Here is a 22,683-nt window from a genome sequence, read left to right on the forward strand (position 1 = left end):
GTAATTTTGAAAAAGATACACATTTTAGATGTTTTGAGAAAAGGAAGGGCTTGTTAGCATCTGCCAGACCAGATGAAACATTCTCATGTGTGCCCGTAAAGAGGACCACTTAATTAAGATACAAACAACTCTGACAGTTTAAATGTACCTAGACACAAGTAAAAAATAAACTTGTTTATGGTTGCATTGGTTGTTTGTTAGGAATTGCAATGTTATACAAATTAATAAAGTTATCAAGATATCAAGATTTTTGCAGTATTGTTCAGTAGGACAGTCAAATGTTGCTGCTGGTAACTTAAACACCAAGGTCAGAAGAGGCTTGTATTGGGTATTTTCCAAAAGTCAGTTATTTGTTTCAATATACGGACTATGGAAACAAAAGCCCGATACAACAGCAATCTGACCCTACGTTTAAAGATATCCAAGTACATTTATATTAATGTCCATACAATAATACTGCAATGATTTAGTGTGCTTTAAGTCAGCTGCACATATGAAAAAGGTCCTAGTGCAAATGTACAATACCTCTTTGGACTTTCTCTGCAGCTCCTCGGCCTCCTTCTTTAGTTTCTCTCTATCCTTCTCCAGATCAGCGATGGCCTTCTGCAGATCGGCCGCCTCTTTTGTGCTCTGTAGCCGCTGAGTCTCCAGTTTTTGCACCACCACTTCCGATGTCTGTTTCTCAGACACTTCGAGACGGGTTTTCACCTCTTCGGCTTGCTTCTTGAATTTCCTGGCCTCGTCCTCAGCTTTGGCCTGCGCATCGCTCAAATCTTTCACTTTCTTTTTCAGTTTCTCCGCCTCTGCCGTCATCTCTTGTTGCCTTTTCCGTTCGGCTTCTAGCGACTTCTGAAATCCCTCCGTTTCCTTGTTCAGTTTTTGCTGGATCTGCTCTTTATCCTCCAATAACTTCTTCGCCTTTTCTTGAGCTTGATTTTTCAGTTTCTGCAGCTCCTCCGCTTCTGCTTTTAGCTTTGTCGCTTCCTGGATAGCTTGCATTTTCTCCTTTAGCATTTTCTCTGCTAATGCCCTTTGTTCTGCTAGGTCCGCTTCGGCTGACTGCCTTTGCTTAGCGGCTTCCTCTGCTTCCACACTTAGCCTAGCGGCCTCTTCTGCCAAACTCTTCATCTTTTCTGCCTCTTGCGCCAATAATTTCTGGGTGCCGTCTTTATCCTTCTTCATCAGTTTCTTGTTCTCCTCCTCAAATTTAAGCTTTATTTTCAAAAGTTCATCCATTTGTTTCTTAACTTTAGCCAATTCATCTGCGACTTGTGCTTTTTGCTTGACTGCATCATCAACCTCTGTCTTAAGTCTCTTTAGCTCATCGTCGAGCACTCCTTTTTGCTTGTCAGTCTCTTCCAATTGTAATTTCACTACAATCAACTCCTTCTCGACTTGGGACTTCTGCTTGAGCGCTTTTTCTGCCTCGCTCTTATGTTTAGCCATGTCTGCATCGGCTTGTTGTTTTAGCTTCAGTGCTTCGGCCTCTGCTTTAGCCCGTTTCGCCGCCTCTTCTTGTGCTTCCTTTCTTAATTTCTCTGCATCTTTCTGAGCCTTGGCCTGTTTAGCCGCCTCGTCCTCTGCCTTTTTCTTCTGCTTCTCTGCTTCCTCTGCCTTCTGCCTCAACAACATGGCCTCCTTCTCCGCCTTCTCTTTGGCCTTCTCCGCTTCTTGAGCCAGGTTCTTTGCGCTTTCGAAGTCCTTTTGAAGCTTCTGCTGAGCCTTGACGTCTTCCTTGTTTTTGCTGAGGACATTTTGGGCTTGGACTTCGGCTGCGGTGGATTTCTGTGCGGCGTCTTTCGCTAGAGCGGCTTGTTTTTCAGCCTCTTTCTCTGCATTTTCTCTTTGCTTATTGGCTTCTTCAGCTTTCTTCTTGAGTTTTTCCAATTCTTCCTGGGCGTTTTTACACTGCCTGGCCGCTTCTTCCTCCGCAGCCTTGATCCTTTTAACCTTCTCCTCTGCCTCTTTGCGTTTCTTTTCCTCCTCGGCTGCTAATTTTTTCATTTTTTCCGCCTCAGCTTCGGCTTTGTCTTTACTCTTTTGCGTTTTGTCCGCGGCGTCCTTCAACTTCTTCAACTCCTTATCCAAATCGGCTTTCTCTTTGGCCGCCTTTTCGAAGCTGATCTTTATGATGTGGATCTCCTCTTCCACCACCTTCTTTTGCCTGAGCGTTTCCTCAACAATTGTCTTCTGTCTCTCCAGTTCCGAATCGGACGAACTCTTCAAATGCGTCATCTTTTCTTGGATGTCTTGCTTATGCTGCGTCGCTTGATCTTCCAGCAACTTCCTCTGATAAGCCTCATCTTCCGCTTGTCTCTTCAACCGCTCATTCTCTGCTTCTTTGGCCTTCAGCGCCACCTCTGCCTCTGTCTTCAGCCTGGTTGCTTCATTAATGGCTGCCAGTTTTTCTTTGAGTATTTTTTCGGCTTCGGCTCTTTGTCTCGCTGCCTCCTCTTCCGCCACTTGCCTTTGCTTCTTCGCCTCCTCCGACACGGCCCTCAACCTCGCTGCCTCTTCTGCGAGCTGCTTCATTTTGAGCGCTTCCGTCTCCAAAAGTTGTTTGCTCTTCTCTGAGGTGGACATTGTCTCTTTTTCGGCTTTGGCTTTCATCTGTAGCAGCGCATCCATCTCTCCTCTTACTTTCGCTAACTCCTCCTCTAGTTGTTTCCTTTGCTTCTCCGTCGCACTAACCTCTGTTTTCAACCTCTGCAGCTCGCTGTCCAGCAACCCTCTTTGCTGCTCGGCGTGCTCAAATTCCGCCTTGAATCGTATGCACTCCTGTTCGGCCGATAATTTCTGCTGTGCGATATGTTCACCGAAAAGCCGTTGCTTCTCCAATTCTTTCTCTGCATTTTCTTTCTGTTTGAGCGCAGCTTCCTCTGCTTTGGCCTTTTTCTTGGCGTCTCTTTCTGCCTCTGCTTTCTGTCTCTCAGCTTCTTGCTGCGCTTGGCTTTTCTTTTGCGCTTCCTCCTCAGCTTTAAGCCTCAATCTCAATGCTTCGTTTGCTTTCTGGCGCCACATCTCCAGCTCTTTCTCAGCCTCCTCCCTCGCCCTGTCGGCTTCTTCTTGCTGCTTTCTCAAGTAATCCGCTTCTTCTTGCAGCTGCTGCACAGTGCCCTGCTCCTTTTTGAGTGACTCCTCCAATTTGGATGTCTGTTCGCTGAAGTTTGCCGCCTGCAGTTGCGTCACGGCCGATTTTTGCGCAACCTCTTCCACCACTTTGATCTGCCGGACCTTCTCCTCCTCTGCTTGCTTCATTCTCCTTTCGGCTTCTTCTGCTTGCATTTTGTATTGTTTCAGATCCTCCAACGCCTTTTGCTTTTGTCTGGCCGCTTCTTTCTCTGCGTCAGATTTCCTCTTGAGCTCAGCTTCGGCTTGCTTCTTCTTCTGTGTCTCCTCGTTCACCTGCTTGCGCAATCTTTCAGCCTCATCCTGAGCGGTCTTTCTTATTTTCTCTGCCTCGGCTGCTTTGTCTCTGAGCTGGTCCAACTCTCCCTCCGCGACAGTCTTCTGTTTTATGGTAGTTTCTAGTTGCACCCTAATAATATGGATCTCCTCTTCGATCTTTCTGCGTGTTATGAGCGCCTCCTCGAGCTGCTTGTTTTTAGATTTAATTTCCTGGTCGGACAAACTCTTCAGCTGCTGCAGCTCTTGTTGAATATTTTGTTTTTGTTTTTCGGAGTCCACAGCGACGTCTTGCCTCTTGCTGGCTTCAGTTTTCATTTGAGATTTCAGTTGTTGAGCTTCTTGCTCTGCTTTAGCCACAGACTGAGCCTGAGCCTCTGCGATTTGTTTCTGTTTCTCTAATTCCGCCTGCATCTCCGCCATCTTCCTCCTCTCTTCCTCCTTTAGTTTTTCTGACGCTTTCTGTATTAGTGCCAGCAAAAGGAATAGAAGAAAAAGAGTTGTTAGGGGTTAGGTATTACAAAGCACTTTATGTATTTACATGTCGCTACATAGACAGTTATGTAAATACATGACCAAGTTACTACTGATGCTAGTTTTGTCGTCGAGGAATGTGTTGTATGGGAAAGAATTGTCATGTTTATTCATGATATGGCACACACAGAAAGGTTCACACTGTATAATTACACTGTATAATGCAAATATATTGTGCTTTACTGAAGTTTGCTCACATTTATTCTAACATTGTTAACATAATGATTTTTACATATTGGATTTCAAAAAGTCATAATTAAGTATTTATTACATTGTTGCCTAAATAATGAGCTATTTTTGTGCCGTTATTATAGAAATAAAATTACATAGACAGAGAGTTTCCCATACACTGACTTGTTAACAGAAAGAAATGGTTGATGAGTTTTTGTTAGATTGCAGTGACGTGTAATTACCTCTTCGTCCTCCAGGCGGCGCTGCGTCTCTGTGATAAACTTGATGTACTGACTGGTCAAAGTCAACAGTTCACTGTAGCGGGTTCTGAGATTGACATACTGAAAGAAAAGTAGAAAGCTTAATAAGAATTTCACAAATGTTTTGAGTGAAGTCAGATCTAAGCCTCACCTCTTGAATGATGTTGTCGGATGTACCCTCCATTTTTGGTTTCTTCAGAGGAGACACCGTGGGGTCCTCCATGGCTTTGTAGGTCAACAGCAGCAGCTCATAATCCTTCAATCATCAAAAATATTAATACTTTGTAATACTAAATATGCATCCTTTATGTTAATAAACAGTAATAATGGTGGTTGAACTGCACCTTCACTGAATCAATGTAAGCCTTTGCAGTTTTGTGGCAGTCTTCAATCTGGTCCTTGTTTTTATCAATTTCTTCAAGTAGTTTCTGGAAAAAAAAAATATATATATATATATAATTATTATTTTTTTCAATTATAAACATGGTAATAAAACACTATAGATAGACTAATCATCATTAAAAAAAGAATAACTTTTTATGATTTTTAAAAATATTTTTATACCAGCTTTATGGTAACGACACTAAAGCCTAGTTAAAGTAAACAACTGGTTAGTTAACGCTGGTGGTAAATAAGTTCAAATCTAACTTTTCCTTCTACCACCAGAGGAACTTCAGAAGTAAGAAAACCTACTGAAAAAGGTGAAGCATCATCAACTTTTTGCCCCATGAAGCTTTTTCATTAATTGTATATGAGATACCTCTATTTACTATTTAATTTGCACATTTACTGTCAACGCTGAGTGTTCCTTGAGAGTTGATGCAACAAGTGAATTTCTCCATTGTGAGATCAATAAAGGTCTATCTTATCTTGTCTTATAACCTGCAGTCCAAATGACACTTTTGTTGCCTTTGTCCCTATAGACCACACCTGGATGACTGAGTGCTTACACACACACACATGAGCTTCAAGTCCCACCTGTTCCTGAGCCAGCTGGTCCTTCAGGCCTTTACTGCCCCTGATCGGCACGGCCTGGATCTTGTCCTGTCTCTGCCGCGCCTCGTTCAGCCACAGCATCAGCCCTTCATAGTTCTGCCCGTATGAGTTCATGTGTCTGCCCAGGAGGTCCAGCTCTCTCAATCTCAGGTCGATCTGAGCGAACACGCACTGCCAGCGGTCCAACAGCGCCCCCACCAGGCCCCTGTAGTGCTCCAGCTCAGCGTCTCGTTCGCTGTGGATGCGGCTCATTTTGTCGTTGATCCCAGAGGCTTTCTTCAACTCGTCCTGAAGTCTGTCGAACACTGCCTGGTCGGCTTCCGCTTCAGAACGCATTTTCTGTTTGGGGGAAAAAACATTCACCAACACAGAGTTTGATTTAAGAGTCAAGACTGTGTAATTTCTATCTTATTATAACTTAAAACTATATAATAAACCACAAATCTGCAGCTAACTGTAATGTAGTAATGTTTATCTAGTAAAATGTTCATAAAGCATGTATCATTATCATATATTGTAGACAAGTGAGGAGAATTGCATGTGACTATAAGAGGGGCGTTAAGTGGTGCACTGGAGCACATTATTGAATTATTATCAAAAGAGACAAACCTTGAGTTGACTGCGATGCTCATCCACCTCCTTTTTACTGGACGGGACTTTTCCAACTTCACGAAGTCGAGTCTCGTAAGATTTCAGTGTGTCGTCTGCATCTGTGGTGTTTCTGATCACGACATCAATGGTCTTCAGCCTGAAATACACAAACACATGCATTGTTATAAATAATAGAAAGAGAAACATGTAGTTTTGTAAAGGTAATGTAATTAAAGGGATATATCGTTGCTGATTTCTTGAGATATTTTTTTTTTTGTAATTCATGCAGTTCTTATATTTGAAGAGTTTCGTGGCGATAGGCTAGAGCAAGGCTAGCGCATTTCTATGGTATCAGCTAGCCTGCATTAAAAACAGTCTGACCCGCTCTACAATGCACCTGAGGCAAATCACTTATAACGCCACACTAACTATATAAATGTCTGTGTTGATAAATCAACAACACTCTGGATAACTAGGAAATGAGGCCCTATGTCAAAAATCCTGAAATATCCCTTTAAGCAAACATAACCCTGTTGAATCTGAAAAATATGTAGGGGGCCTTACTTGTCCAGGTAGACTGTGGACAGCCCGTAGACGTGGTCCATCTTTTTGAGGGTGAGGTCGAGCTCAGATCTCAGGACGGGGCCAGAGCTGAGCGTCTGCGGAGACGACAGCATCTCCTCCGTTTTATCAGCGATCGAGTCCAGGTCCTTCTTCAGACCCTCCAACTCTGACTGCACTTTCTGTCCAGAGAAAATACTCCAGTTAATAACCAGGCATTACGGAAATATAAAAACCTCAAGAAAAAAGCGGCATAATAGCTACGAAAACGAGACGTAAATGAAGAACAAAAAAGCAGCAGAAAAGCAAAAAAATACTAAGGTCTCGAAGTCCCACTTGTAGATGGTTACAGATTTTTTATGCTAATATCTCTATATTTCTGCATTTGCAACTGGGAAAAGTGGCCGATTAGAGACTAGGATAGTGAAAGTAAAAGAGTTTTGTGCCTTGAATTTTTGTGTATCTACTGTGACAGGAACATGTTTTTTCAAATGCTGTGAGGATGCCAATGTAAGAATGTGTGCCAAAACAGTAACATCTCTAACCACATATAGTCCGCAGTTATTGATTATTGATAGTGTTTTCTCAGTCAGTACCATCTGCTCCGCGGTCTTCAGAGCGCAGGCCTTGAGCGGCTCCTTCTCCACTGGCTGCCGCAGTCGCGTCACTGTGCGGTTTTCACAGCCCTCCAGCCGCAGCCGCAGGTCCTGCAGCTTTGACAGGTACGTCCTGCAGGCCGACTCATCCTGCTCCCCTGCACAGTGACAAATACAACATCATAATAACAGAGCTCTGATTTAAGGTTTTCAATCACTGAGGACAAGGGACATGGAAGACAAGGGAAAAGTAGGTATCAAGACATCATTAAAGGTTTGAAGAGTAAAATGTCTTGAAACCTAATTTTAAGTTTAAGTTAACCTCTTAACCCCCACCTGAACCGAGCGCATCTTCTCCAGTTCAACTTTAACCAAATCTAAAAGCTTCTTTAGAAAAGCGACAAAAAGTGATAAAAAGTGACAAAAAAGTGATAAAATCAACAAAAATGTGAAAAACAGTGATTTCAAAAAGTGATAACAAGTGACAAAAAGTTATAAAAAAATCAACTAAATTGTGACAAAAAAGTGATTAAAAAAAAAAAACCTGACAAAAAGTTGTTTAAAAAAGTGACAAAAACTGATAAAAATCAACAAAAATGTGACAAAAAAGTGATCTCAAAAAGTGACAAAAATGTGAGGAAAAGTGATAAAAATCTCATGAAAAATGCAACAAAAAAGCTATGAAACAAAATGTCTGTAACCTTTTAGATTTGGGTAAAGCTGAACTGGAGAAAATGCACTTGGTTAAGGCGGGGTTAAGGGGTTAAAAAGATTATAAAGGCACCAAATTATCAGCTTTTCAGTCCTTTTGATTAAATAATTGTGTCATATTCGAAATAAAAGAATCACTGAAACAAGCTGACAATGTAGTTTATTAATAAGTGCCTTTATGTACGAAGTAGGATATAAATCACAGTACAATCTATTACAGTTGGTCACATTAAAAATCAGGGTGCTCCTGGTTATGTTGTGCTACCGTGCTAATTAGCCTGTTGTTTAATAATCAAATCATGCCCGCAAAGCTTTTACATATCAGAGTTAGATCACTTTATTCAGTCATCGACAGTCAATCATTCATTAGTTCTTTTGTTAATTTTCAAAGTGTGAACATGCCCACAGAAGATAGTGCAGTGACCATTAGAAGAGGTATATACACAGAGATGATTAAAGGATGATTAAATGATTTGAAATGTGCCGGTACACAGCCGCAGTGCACTCATAGGTCTGAATCTTACCTGCTTTTGGAGGCTCGATCCCTGAAACATGAACCCAACAGTCACATACGCACTCACACATGGGCGGATTTCAAAATAAAAGTCTGATGAGAACATGGCATGGAAATGATACGGCGTTCACCTTGAAATATCCAACAAATGCTTCCCCCATGTACTGATATAGAAAACCTTTTAGGGGGATTCTTTACTACATTTACATGAACTTTACATCTACTTGACCTACTTTTAGTGTGCACAAGTGGAGTGGAAATTAATCAGAATATGTAGTTAAGCCTATAATATGTAAAAACACTGACTAAAGTCTTCTTAAAGGCTTTGTACTGATGTTTAGGGTTGAGCTGTGTTTCCCTGTAACCAAACAGCTGTAGTGTCAGAGAGCGGTGCGTACCCTGCTCCGCGGAGGTGACCAGCGTGTTGTAGTGCTGGTTGGCCTTGTTGTAGTTGCCCTCCACCTGCATCCGGTCCTCGGCCCCGAACATGTTTGAGTCCTGGCTGTCGCGCAGGAAGTCCTGATAGTGCTGCTCCAGGTTTCTGAGGGCCAGGCGGTACTCCTCCACACGCAGCGTCTTGAACTGAGGAGAGAGAGAAGAGCGCTGAGTTTATTTGGTGTCAGAAACAATGCTTTACTTGGGTACTGGCAAACAACAGGGTCAAAACATTAGCTAAAATCAATAGGAAAAAGTTGAGAAATGAGACCAACTCTATTTGATGCCACGCCAGGAATCAAAGAAATCTTAGCATTTCTAACCTCTTAACCCCGACCTGAACTGAGCACATTTTCTTGAAAAAAGTGTCAAAATAACAACAAAAATGTGTAAAAAATAGGATGAAAATGCAACAAAAGAGTGTCAAAAAAGTGACTAAAAAGTGACAAAAATGTGACAAAAACGTGACAAAAAAGCGATGAAAAAGTGATGAAAAAAAATGAGAAAAATGTGACAAAAAAGCAATGAAAAAAGTTTTAAAGAAGTGACGACAATGTGAGGAAAGTGATCCGTTTAGATGAATTTTGTGGCTGAACAGGAGAAAATGCACGTGGTTAAAGTGGGGATTAAGAGGTTTACAACACAATCCTGAGCTCTATATTTCCAATCCCTGGGGGTAAAAAAAAAAATACTATCCATTGACTTCTGTTAAGAATATTCAAAAACCTAGACAAGAAGGGCCAGGTCATTTATAAAACAAAAGTTCTCTGGCTCAGCATTGTGCCAGTGAAAACTATAAACGCTCTTTACCATGGAGATGTTCCAGGTCTTGATGATGTGAATGTCCCTCATGAGGTACTGCCAGGACAGAAGGCTCTTCATGTTCACAAACAGAGTCTGCCACAGCGACTGCAGCCGCTGGAGGTTTCCATCCAAACTGAGGAGGGATGAAAACAAGATTAAAAATTTTAGTTCATTCAGCAGCTCTCATGAGGACGCAAAATAAACACACACTCGACTAAAACAGGACTAAATCAGGATTAAGCTCGTATTAGTCAAGGGATTTACTTGGCAAATATTCCCATCCTTATTATTAGTGCTACTGTGTTAATCAGTTGGTAGGATTATCCATATTGAGCAACAGTGACAATGCAATTTCCAATAAGCTTTGTCTAAGTTTAAGTCCATACAAAACCAGATCAGGACCAAGAGCAAACCTAAATCAGCACAAATTTACAAAACCTGGTCTAAAATAGCACTTATAGCACCATCAATTGGACCTGAACCACACATATTTTATCTGCCTGCACATTTACCCGGCGACGGAGTTCACTGCGTCCTTATTGGTCGGAGGAACCAGGAAGCAGATGGAGGGGACGGAGGACTCGCTGCCTTTGTTGTTCAGGACCCTCCACTGATACGGCTGCGAGTTGTTCAACAGGGCGCACTCGTCTCCTTTGTGCACCGTGATCTGAGAGGGGCGACATTCACACATACATTGAGACATTCGTGTTAATTTTCATACTGTTTGTATCCGTCAATGAAAACGCACGTACTACATTTACTCATAGTTTCAGTTCTTATTCTGACAAGATAATCTCTGAATATCACGTACCTCCATCTGTTTGAAGTCGCACACGGCCTGCACGGGTTGTTTGCCTTTGATCGGGGAGGCGGGATTACGAGGCTTGAGCTGCACCACGGTCTTGGCTCTGCGTTTGAGGCCCTCGAGGTGGGTCTGGAACTCAGCCAGCTGCTCTTTCTCATCCTGCACACAAGATACAACGAGACGTCAAATAATCGGCAGAAACATCTCAACCACAGAGAGTTTGGGTAACATCGACCATCAATTCCTCGTGGCACTTGTTGGATGATGGGATACATAAGGAAGCCTGTTGGGCCAATCTGTGGGGGCAAGAAAACTGGACTTGTCCATCCTCAAAAACTGCCTGTCTGTCTTCAAAGGTTCATATCTTAAGTGATAAAAAGAGTTATAAGAAAAGTTTAGATGAGAACAAAGATTGACATTAACTTTATAGCTCATTGGCAGACATGTCTTTTTCAAATGTTACTATTAGCTTGTTACATTTGCTGCTATTAAAATAAAGTACGAAAAGGTGTTGCACATTTCTATTACTACAATAGACTTTGTGTGAAATGTCATCGCTGATGCAGATTGAGAGCAGGCCTTGATGCTCACACCAGAGTCTGCAATACTCTTCATTCATTTAAACCTTTATCTAACCAGGAAAAAAATCTCATTGAGATTAGAGCTGGGAGATATATCGTTTAGACAATAATATCCAAATTGTTGTCTAGACAATATGCAAAATTGGGATATCAAATATTTCATAATTTGTACAATCCGATTCATTTGTCCGTTTCAGTTAAAACAGTGACAAAACCAGTGTTAATTTTGACAACATATTTTATTTTAGTTTTAGTCTTTTGACTAAAATGTAATTTAATTTTAGTCAAGATTTAGTAAAAAAAAAACGAGTCTAGTTTTAGTCGACTAAAATTGCATGTCAATTTAGTCGACTAGAATTAAGACTAATTTAGTCGACTTGTATTTATAATATTCATTATAATCATATTAAATCAAGGTCCTCGACTTCATGGGGCTGCTTCCACATGAACAAAGCTGTCCATTTGGCAGAGAATTTAAATGATATGAGGCTCTTTCAGACTGTCAATAGATGTTTGGATGATTTAATTCCTTTTGATTTTTATTTAGTCTTATTTTAGTCGACTAAAATATCTGGACATTTTAGTCATAGTTTTAGTCTCATGAAAAACTTTTAATTTAGTTTTAGTCCAATTTTAGTCAACAAAAATATCACTTTGACTAAAATCAAGACTAAATATTTTAGTCGACGAAATTAACACTGGACAAAACAACAACGCTTCACGGTGTCCTTTAAAATACCAGACACCAGGTCTTTAAGCTGCAGTTCATCCTTAAGCCAAGCAAGTCAACATCGAAAAGGACGGTCAGCCGAAGTTATTACACTTCTGCTTTCTTGTTTTTTACATAAATTCCTACACTATATTCCCTATTGCATTCAGCCACCTTTGGGATGAATTAGAACGAGCCAGGTCTTCTCGACCAACATCACTGTGTGACCTCACAAATGAGCTTCTGAAAGACGGGTCAAAAAACATACTCCTAAACCTTGTGGACAGCCTGAGGGAGGGAAGACCATCGTCAGATTAAACCGCATGGATTAAAAACGTGAGTCAATGCAGTTCATGTGAGTCAAAAAGGTACACTACAAAAAGTCATTTACAAATAGATATATTTGGCTTGATATAAGAGTTGAGTAGGTAAGTAGGATAATCTGTAAGTATAAGTATTTTTGCATATAAAACAAGAAAGTTGTTGACAGATTTTTCTATGTCACAAGTGAAAATGACTAATTTACGGTAAAATATTAATTAATTAATTCCAGAAATTTAAACTAAGATGTGACTTCTTGCAGTGTAGTATTTCTGGGCCTGGAAAAGGTCATTTTACAGGCCTACAAAATCAGATCTACACTGATGATCAAAACTCAACATGAAAACAATAGGAATCTATGAGACCTGAAGCTCTATCAGTTATGGATAAAAGTAACATTTAGTTGAACCCACCGCGGCGTCCTGGAGCAGGTCTTCCAGTCGGGTCGCTGTGATGGACCGGTCACAGCTGTATTTCTTCTTCATCGTGTCCTGCATCTTTTTCATCCTGTCCTCTGCATCCTTCACGTCAGAGAAAAACTACAACAAAAACAAACAGGGTTGAAAGTCAGTCAAACAGTTTAACCCTCTGATGGAGAATATATCGGATTAGAGGTTTTTGTACAAACCTGGAAGTAGGCGGTGTTTTCTTTGAGGTGAGTCTCGATGCAGCAGCACAACTGAAGGATCCAGCTCCACTGAGTCTGGAGAGCAGCGGTAAAGGCCTGGGACAAAAACACAGAAACGAGATGAGAAGAAAAGTTTACAGAACATTTAGCATTAGCGTTTACCATAAATTAAATACAGTAATAATTAGTTAGCTTTTATGGTTTTACCTCAATGGTTTTTCTGGCTGGATGTCCGTCTCTGAGCAGTTTGTCTCCAGACGCTTGGACATTGTTCACCTTCTTCTCCCTGTGCTCCAAGTCTCTCATCAAACCCTGGCACAAAGCAATAAAAATATACATAGGTAAAAACATCAAAGCATGGGTTCTACCATAATGAATGTTTTTTGTGAGTCACGTGACAAAATAACGCCACCGGCTGTCATATTTGATAATGTTTCTAATGCAAATCACATGTCAAACTGAACCTGAATTGAAATCACAAAGCTACTAACTGTTCATCCATCCTGCTAACGTTTCCACTGTCACAGAGGCAACAGGAATAACTACAACCACGAGGCACTGTACTAAATTTGGCGACATCTTTAAGCTTAAAAATAGCTATAATATGAAGTATTTCGCCTAAAATGCTAACGAATGATTAGCAACTGTGATTAGCTTCGACTGGTGACTGAAAGGTGCTGTGTAAACATTTCAGTGTGCTGCCGGCCAAAAAGGCAATTAAATTAAATTATATAATGTTAAACCTTTCGAAAAAGATACTTAAAGCTGTCTGTTATCCTCCAGTATGACGCATTCGATTCGAAGAGGACAGTAACCAAGTCGGCATTAGCATTAGCCACCAATTATAGCAAATTATGAACGATCTGGAAGTTTCAGCTGGTCAAAGCCTAGTTAGAAATCATTAATGAATGTATAGATCTTTTGAGATCCTACTTTAGATAAAATTGTGTCTAAAAGTGTCCTCTGAGCTCAATGCTAACTCAAATTCAGTAGTTTTTGCTTTTTTGTGAGGTCAGATACACATTCAGTGGCCGCTAAACTTCATCTAATAAGTTGTCAAAGTGTGCATGACAGGTTTTGATGCTTTGACTTATTTAGAAGGATAACATCAGTTGCATAATTATCATTTTCAGTGAAGCAACAATTTTCATGAAGAAATGTTGGGCATTTTTGAATTTTTGAGCTGCTGACAGGAAGTGACATAGGTAGAGGTAAAGTTCCATAGCAGTTTGACTAATTTCCCATTGTTGTTCCCGTTGTTTGCCTTCATCTACGTCACTTCCTGTCAGTGTCCAATAAGGAAGTGAAACCATAAACATCACAAAAATGGCCCAACTAAATAAATCTGGGTCCTGTCTTCCCTATTCATTTGTATGGGGTTAGTATGTTCAATTTAAATCGGGTCCGCGATTCGATGACCAACAAAAATGTATGTGCGAATTTGTAGGAACAGGCTCAGAGCTAAAGCGCTGACTGTCCTGCGTTACCATGGAGATCAGCTGCCATACATCGGTTGTAACTTCACTCACCTATATCTAAATGAAACCTTTACAATTTAAATCAAAGTAACCCAATGCTTAATTTCTTACGGAGTAGTTATCCTTCTTGGCCGTCATGTTGGTGTTGCGTTCGCTCCAGTCGTAGTTGACCTCCTCCTCCTCTTTCTCGTTCAGCCACATCAGCTCTTTGGTCGCCGCGGTGACGAAGGCGTGCAGCTCCGTCAGGTAACGCAGCCGGGACTTGGAGGCAGCCTGCGAAAGACAGACAGCGAGGTTTAACGACAGAAACGCTTCAGGCCCCGCCGTAGCCTTAACATATATTAATTTAAACTTCTAATAAAAGCAATTAATTTCGTTCTAAGTGCTGATCAATATGGCTGACAATCAAGAACTATCAAAATGTATTTATTTTCCTAGTTTTCCAAGCTTACCAGGAGTTTTCCGTAATGTTGTTCCAGTTTGCTCAGGTAGTCGCGATAGGCAGCTTTGCTCACAGGAGAGATCTGACTCTGAAATGAAAAATAAAACATGAAATTAGATTTATATTAAATCTCTTAACTCCCACCGGAACCGAGCATATTTTGTCCTGTTTGACGATACCCAAATCTAAAAGCTTCTTGAAGAAAAATGTAAACGAGGATGAAAACGCAAAAAAAAGAGACAAAACATGACAAAAAAATGCTACAATCAGTTGTAGACTTAGACTTTCTTGTCCCCAGGGGGAGTTTTGTAGGTCTTAGCTTTCAAATTAGGCATTACCCTTGCCTTTAGGCTGTAAGCTCTAGTCCAAGGGCCTCCAAGTAAATTTAGCTGGGGGCCAAAATATATCGAGAGTGTATTGCCGGGGTCCAAAAACAAAAGCTCCAGTAAAATATGTTCTGATTGGGAAAGTACTATTGAGGAAACTTTTTTAAATAAATGAATAATAATGAGCCTGACAGGACTGTAACCTCAGCTTACCCTTGTATTGCACTTAACTGGGGCAGACGGTCCATTTACCACGTGGCTATAATGTGTTGTTTAAATCCTGATCTCCAATTACGTCAGTGACCTCTGCTGGACACGTGTGGAATTCTTTCCTTTCTTTATTTAAGCTGCCCCCTAGTGGCTGGAGTGAGCATTCTGGTTATTTGTATAAAAATTCATAACCCCGGACAAGAATGGGTTAGAGACTTTTTTTTTTACATACTCTGGGCCGGATTTGGCCCGCGGGCCGCCTGTCGGAGACCCCTGCTCTAGTCGAGAAGCTTTTAGATTTGGTTAAAATTGAACTGGAGAAAATGTGCTCAGTTCAGATTAATCAAAAAATAAGGATACAAAAACACACAACACTAGAAAAATAGCTGTGTATAAGTATATCTCTGTTGTGAAGCACAGTAAAGCACTTTTGTGAGGTGGATGTCATGGCTGTAAAAGAGTGCAAAAGTACGGGACTGCCCAGTTTGCAGCTCTAATTTTCAACGACATCATGTAACATTACACAAGCCCGTTGCCCCGATGTTGCCCCGATGTTGCACCATGTTGCATGTCCTTACCTCATCCGCCTTGGCCCTCTCGATCTTGGCCCTGAACTCCTCGATGGACTGGTGCAGGCCGCGGTGGCTGCCCAGCTGAGACTCCACTGTGGGCAGGTCCGACCCCCACTCGCCCTCCTCCACGCGCCGCTGGTTCTCCTCCACCCATCCCAGCAGGTCCTGGATGTAGCGCATGGTCACCTCATCCAGCTCGGGGCGCACCCTGCCGCTCGACGCCTGCTGCATCTGGGCCTGGCTCATCTGGGCCTGGCTCATCTGGACCTGGCTCATGTGGACCTGGGTCATGGGGATCTGGGACGCGGTGACTCCGGACTTGAGGCGCAGGTTGTACTCGCTGCGGAGGTTCACCAGACGCTCGTGGAGACGGTAGACTCTGGAAAACACAAAGAGGTTGGATTTAGAAAGGATCACACAGCACAGAGTAATCAAACCTCTTAACCCCCACCTGAACACATTTTTCTCCAGTTTGGCTTTTTAGAAATTTAATCTAAAAGCTTCCTGAACAAAGCGACAACAATGATGAACAAGGATGAAAAAGCAACAAAAAAGCCAAAAAAGAGCAACAGAAAAGTGACCAAAAAGTAACAAAATAACGACAAAAAAGGTGATGGAAAAAAGCCTGTAGGCTGTCAGCTCCAATCAAGAAGCTTTTAGATTTGGATAAAGCCGAACTGGAGAAAATGCACTCGGTTGAGGCGGGGCTTTCACTCTCTCAGTGTACACAGACACTGGAGCCAAAGCGGGTGAAGTGTCTTGCCCAAGGACACAACGACAGTGTGCACCTGCGGGATTCGAACCACCGATCCTCCGATCACAAGCCGACCCGTTCTACTCACTGCGCCACCGTTGCCCCAAATTGCCCCAATACTAAACTATATACCAAAAATATAGTATAACTTCCTTTGATTTCAGCAGGTAAGTAAGAAAATCTGCAAGTGGACTAAGTTCTTTCTGAAAAAGTAAATTAATGAAAAACATATCACTAAATTAAAATTACACAAAAAAGCTTGATATACTTAAAATGTTATGTTTTTCCTTATTATTTTAAGTGCAAAAATACTTATTCCACTGTCATTATATTATAGATTGAGATATTTAGAACACATTTTAGAACTTAAAGGCCCTATGGCTCGGATTGCAAACAAATTTAAGAGGAAGCTACTAAATTAAAATGTTAGTCGTGGCCTAAACTCAATCCTAAATTTACTATATTTGTAGCATCTAAATTCGTCACAGTTTATGGGCGCATTTCCCAACTTGCATGGTCACTTTCACAAAAATGCTAGAAAAATAGCCTTAATGGGACTATACGGGGTTTAAAAATGTTAAAATGATGTATTTTCCTCCCCCTACATGTTCCAGCCATTTTCTAAAGTGTATAAATAAAATCAGGTATAGTCCCTTTAACAAGATATAACAATAACAATTGCTTGGAACTCACCATACTGCTAAATTTTAGGTTAAATACATTTACTGACAATAAACTAAGACTGGTCCAGGTGGCAGGCCAATATTTGAAACATGTAACTTTTAACAATTTTTTTTATCATGTCAAAACTGCACAGACTGACCTCAAAACATTAGTAAATCTAACCCATCATTCAGCCTGTGGGTTCAGCTTTTTTTTTTTACTGTGGCATTACCTGCGATACATCTGCTCGGCCTGCAGGTGTCGCCCGTCTTTGAGCAGCTGCACGTCGTTGAAGAGGAGGCGAATCATGCCCTCCGCCTTCTCCAGATCGGCCTCCACTTCTCCAGAGTGCTGAGGAGCTCTGCCTGCGCTCATCGACCTCACGTCCTGAAACAAAGCATCCATCAAAAACTCCACATCCACTAATAAACGCAAGAAAATGTATTTCATTTGACATTTTTCTGCGGCTCACCTGCTGTAGGAGAGTTTCCACCTGGTTCAGCTGCTCCTCACAGACTCCTGACTCCATCTGGACTTTGCTGACAACCCTCTGTAGTCTCTCCAATCTGAAAAGCAAGAAATCAAAGTCAGTCAAAAAACAATGCAGTGCCAGGACAATGGACGGCTCTCAAAGGGAAATTTCTATCAACAAGTGCAAGGAAACTTACTCTCCTTTGGTCCGAAACAGATATTTCATCACGTATCCCTGCTGCATGAAAGCCATGTTGCACTTTCCCCGTAATTCTTTGTCTACTCACTGAAATTTAACAACACTGTGGCTTTTTTTGCAAGACTCGGACAAATGGAAGGAGAAGCTACGCCCTGCTGCCAGCCTTGTGATTAAACGACCATTTTATGAGAATTTCACAAAGTTATGATTGTGGCTTTTTGTTGCTATGACGATGGCACGGCTGTCATGTGGCTGGACTAATGCGATTTCTTTTTTCTTTTTTTTACTTTCCGTTTGACAAAGCTGCATTTTGTAACCGCTTCATCATCACTCGGGAATGAGTCACTTTCTCTCGGTTTTCATAGTGGGTTTGTTTGAATAAATCTCAAGGTTGTTTTGGTAACACTAAAAGCATGTGACAGGATTCAAGAGGCTATTTCATCTATTTATTCTTTGGTGCGTCGTATTTGTTGATATCGCCTTATGCTAAAATAATATAACGTTTAATTAAAAGGCATGCTTCACAACATTTTAGATTTTGCCAGCAATACAAACATGCTAATGAGTGACTAGACAGAAAAGGCTATTTTTGCTGTGGGTAATCAGAGAATGGATTTGGATGAGGACATTTATCTAATCTCCTATTTGGCAGCATTTTATCCTCTTACCGAGCACATTTTCACCAGTTTGGCATTGCCCAAATCTAAAAGCTTATTGAAAAAAGTGTTGTCAAAACAGAGATAAAATCGAGACAATAACGTGATGAAAAAAACATAACAAAAAAGTGACAAAAAAGCATAAAAAATAGTGACAGAAACGCAACAATAGAGCTAAAAAAACGACAAAAGATCAACAATAAAGTGACAAAAAAGGTAATAAAATATTGACAGAAACACATCAATAAAGTAAGCGACAAAATCGAGACAAAAAAGTGACAAAATAAGCGATGAAAAGGTGAGAAAAAAGTGTCAAAAAAACATGATAAAAAAAATGGTGAAAAAGTGACAAAAAAGCATCAAAAAAGCAACAAAACATCAACTATAAAGTGACAAAAAAGGTGATCAAATATTGTCAAAAAAGTGACAGAAATGCATCAATAAAGTCAGAAAAGATCAACAAAAACACAACATAAGAGCGACAGAAACCGGACAAAGCAATTAAAAGCGATTAAAAAGTGATGAAAGAGTTCCGTTTAGATCAATTATGTAGTTTCTAAGGAGTCACATTGGCCTATACGCTGTGAGCTCCAGTCAAGAAGTTTTTAGATTTGGGTCAAGCCGAACTGTAGGAAATGCGCTCTGTGAAGGCGGGGTGTTAGAGGTTAATCAACATCTTCATGGAGACGAGCTGGAGATTTAAGCTAGTTTACAAAATAAACTCAGAATCTTTAACCAGGCTCTTTCCATATGTGGCAAAACTAACCAGTACATTAATGGTGGCCTCTATGATATGAAAATTGCATGTTTTATATTCTAATTTAATTGTACTGTAAGTTATTTCTATAGTTACCTTTCAAACTCTGTGCGGAGGAGGCGCTCTCTCTCCAGGATGGCCACGTGCAGGCGGCCCCACTCTTTTTCCACGTCGAACGGGTGATAACTGGGGGGCACCTTCACCTGTCCCGCCTGCACTGCCCCCTACAGCAACAAAGAGCTTTACTTTGTATCCGGTGTATTCAGACATTACTTTCAGTGTCAGTGAAAATAATATACACAGTTATCAAGCTGCGAGACAGAAACCGCATTTTCACAATCTCGTCCCTAACATTTCAGCTTTTACCCTGACGAACACATGAACCGTGTCCGTAAAACTCACTTCGAACGACTTGAAGATGTGCTTGGAGCGGTTCTTGTCGGCTTCTTTCGCCGGGAGCTCGGTCTCTTTGAACTTCAGGAATTGACGCCACAAAACCTGCAAGAAATGATAAAAGAGAGGCATTCAGACGTGTGTAGAAATATCAACATTTACTTTAAAGGGACTAGATGCAGGTTGGTTATTTTTATACTCACTACTGCCACCTCAGGTCTTACGCGCAACTGCAGTCTCTATATTAAGCTTATGCATGACGGCACTTCAGACTCGAATGAACAACTTTTTAAGTGACTGTGCAGGATTTTAGAGGCAGTTATGGTGAACAGGTTTAAGCTCATTCTCCATATAGTCCCTTTAAGTACATTTTAACCAAATAGTATTGTGAGATCAAACTTGTGTACAATTTTCTACCAACTAATATTATTAAGTAATTCAGTACAAGAGTTCTGGTCACGGACTATTCACAGGAAAAATGACCGTCTTAAATGAGATCAATGACTTGTTGCTTGATTAAATGTTCTTTATGTTTAATTTGAGTTGGTTTGAACTGATCTAATCTGAGATAAAAAAGCTAATGCCAATGGACGTAAATCCCACTTGAAATCAGACAAATTCACTTTTACATTTAAAAATATTTCTTTTTTACTTGAAATGATTTAGATTTCTCTTTTTCAGGAGTATCTCAGGATTTAATCTCTAAATTTATTTATAATTTTTCTGTGCTGAAAAACGTATCTCAGGTGTTATGTAAGTTACTCACTTATTTCAGTAGTAATCAAAGAATTCATTTGTTTTCATTTTACATTATTACGATTATTACACTTGCAATATGTATTATAACATCTTTAAAAGCACTTAAGCGCATTGTTTAGCTACTCCAATAACCTCTGATGAACTTTTACCTAAATATTTGAGCAAAAGTTTTCTTAAGGCTCAAGATGTCTCCAACTGGCTCTACCTTTATCACACATTAAACACACTCTGCAGACTCTGGCTGCACAATACACCGCAAAACATATAGTATCGCGATATTAGGTGATGCAATATCCGTATCGCGAGCAGCCACAATATCGCGCAACATCACTCAAGCCTTCATCTGACTGAGATCAACACATTTTAATTCTTGTTTTGACACAATTTGCTGAGAAATTTGTTACTTACAAATTGTGTTTAATTAGAATGGAACATATCGTATTGAAATGGTTTGGTAAAATATCGCAATAATATCGTTATCGCAATATTGCACAGCCGTACAGCATATCGCACGCTACTTCAATATCGTTCAGCCCAACTGCAGACATTTAGGTAAATGTATTTGGAAAGTATCTACAGGAAAGTAAATAAACGTTCTTTCTTAGTGTTGAAATATAGAGTGGGGCTTTCTGCCATTTGAATAAAAGTAGCTCAAATATATTAGAGACCCCTGCCCATTTTTCTGTCTTTTCCCTGACCTCGATCTCCTCGTAGCTGGTGGGGAACTTCTTCTCCTCAAACACCAGGATGTGATGTCTCATCCACTGCTGCAGCATCGTCACCAGCTCGTAGTATTCCTGCCAGCGCAGCTCCAGCTCCTACAGGCACAGACAGAGTGTCGTTACATGTATATCTGCGCGTGTTACTAAAGTATAAAAGCACTGATGAGGTGAATGTGCTGAATGTTTGGTCCTTTACAGATAAATTCGCGCTCACGTTGGCCCTGACTCCGTCCTGAGCGCCTGGGACTCGGGGCATGGCGTCGTACAGGGAGGACACGTAGGTGATGATCGACTTCTCATCGGGATGAGGCACGTCCACATCTGAGAAGGGGAAAGATCACAACAGTTAACGTCTGCTGTCCTTCAGGTTTATCGCAAGCTTCTTCCATCCACTTTATCCTTCATATGCTCGACTCTAACACCAAGAGGCAGCACAATTGATCAGAATCAAATCGAGAGTTGGATTGGTTTAGCCGTTTTTACTTTGTTGAATCGTGTACTGGTCAAAACTTTGGGAAAAAAGTTGAAATAGATTCTTCAAAATTGCCGCCTTTTGCTTTGATTACCGCTTTGTACTTCTGGCATTTTCTCGATGAGCTTCATGATGTCGTCACAGAAGTTATTTTCACAGGACTGTTGAAAATAAAATCAGGTGACGGCCGTATGAAGCTAATTGAGATGATGAGAAAATGGCAAGAATAAAAGGTGGACATTTTGAAGATTTTTTGGATGATTCACTCTTTTTTGTTTCCTACATAATTCCATGTGTTCATTCCAACCCAGTCTCTTCAGAAAAGCGTACCCCAGGAACGTTTTTACAATATGGAATTACGTACCAGTAATATGTAATTTAGCAAAATTACGTTTTTCTGAAAAGACTGGGTTGGTTCATTCATTGCTTGATGCCTTCCATGAGAATCACACTATGTAAATAATGTTGAAAATAAAGAAAAGCCGATACATAAAAATTGTTTCCAAACATCTGACCAGTCTGGAGTGAATGAAGAAAAAATCCCCTTCCCTGTGTTAAGGTCTTTGGGTGTGTGGAGGGTCTTGTGAAAAGTACTATACAAACTGAGGATCTGTGTGTGACGCCATAACAGAGCAAAACATGGACGTTTGTACTTCGATGGGGTCATTGTTAAAGAGACTATACAGAGTTTAAAAATGTTAAAATTAAGTATTTTCCTCCCCCTAAATGTTCCAGCCATGTCCTAATGTGTAGAATGAGCTCAGACCTATTCCCCACAACTGCCTCTAAAATCCTGCACTTGCACTGAAAAAGGTGTTAATTCGAGTCCGAAGTGTCGTCATGCACGAGCTTAATATAGAAGCTGCAGTTACATGTAAGACCTGAGGTGGCAGTAGTGAGTATAAAATGACCAACTTGCATCTAGTCTCTTTAATTCCATTCTTTATCTCAATCATCAAGCCTCAAGATTTCTATATTTAGGCTTTGAGACAAGGAAACAGAAAACATTTGGACTGAAACATAAAGAGTGCTGAGCTCTCACCTTCGGGGTCGAGCAGCCGTGTGACTCCCAGCTCTCTGTCTGCGACGGTGAAGGCCTGCTCCAGATTCTCCTGGTTCGTCTGTCTGTATACTTTGCTCATGTCGATCAGGTTCGGCCTAAAACACACAAAAAACATTCATCAGCA

At 40.8% G+C, this 22,683-nt stretch overlaps 1 protein-coding gene across 16 annotated transcripts in view; it reads right to left on the bottom strand.

The window, feature by feature from the left end:
• The window catches only part of pleca (plectin a), a 155,130-nt gene that overhangs the window by 8,682 nt on the left and 123,765 nt on the right, over positions 1–22,683 (bottom strand). For 8 of the 16 annotated variants that reach the window (XM_079570834.1, XM_079570823.1, XM_079570831.1 and 5 more), the window contains 26 exons: positions 22,539–22,654; positions 21,221–21,345; positions 21,001–21,120; positions 19,553–19,648; positions 19,247–19,374; positions 17,540–17,633; positions 17,300–17,454; positions 15,657–16,029; positions 14,553–14,630; positions 14,212–14,373; positions 12,830–12,934; positions 12,623–12,718; positions 12,408–12,533; positions 10,390–10,542; positions 10,091–10,245; positions 9,585–9,711; positions 8,738–8,921; positions 8,350–8,370; positions 7,115–7,272; positions 6,522–6,700; positions 5,976–6,114; positions 5,349–5,705; positions 4,715–4,798; positions 4,522–4,626; positions 4,353–4,451; positions 526–3,867 (listed from right to left, as the gene is read on the bottom strand). In XM_079570834.1, coding sequence (XP_079426960.1) covers positions 526–3,867; positions 4,353–4,451; positions 4,522–4,626; positions 4,715–4,798; positions 5,349–5,705; positions 5,976–6,114; positions 6,522–6,700; positions 7,115–7,272; positions 8,350–8,370; positions 8,738–8,921; positions 9,585–9,711; positions 10,091–10,245; positions 10,390–10,542; positions 12,408–12,533; positions 12,623–12,718; positions 12,830–12,934; positions 14,212–14,373; positions 14,553–14,630; positions 15,657–16,029; positions 17,300–17,454; positions 17,540–17,633; positions 19,247–19,374; positions 19,553–19,648; positions 21,001–21,120; positions 21,221–21,345; positions 22,539–22,654 — 6,877 coding nt within the window. The remainder of the gene's footprint in view (positions 1–525; positions 3,868–4,352; positions 4,452–4,521; positions 4,627–4,714; positions 4,799–5,348; positions 5,706–5,975; positions 6,115–6,521; positions 6,701–7,114; positions 7,273–8,349; positions 8,371–8,737; positions 8,922–9,584; positions 9,712–10,090; positions 10,246–10,389; positions 10,543–12,407; positions 12,534–12,622; positions 12,719–12,829; positions 12,935–14,211; positions 14,374–14,552; positions 14,631–15,656; positions 16,030–17,299; positions 17,455–17,539; positions 17,634–19,246; positions 19,375–19,552; positions 19,649–21,000; positions 21,121–21,220; positions 21,346–22,538; positions 22,655–22,683) is intronic. The other 8 variants (XM_079570836.1, XM_079570832.1, XM_079570826.1 and 5 more) reach the window with 3 other exon arrangements.

The sequence above is a fragment of the Gobius niger genome, assembly GCF_951799975.1.
Source record: "Gobius niger genome assembly, chromosome: 14".
NCBI lineage: Eukaryota > Metazoa > Chordata > Actinopteri > Gobiiformes > Gobiidae > Gobius > Gobius niger.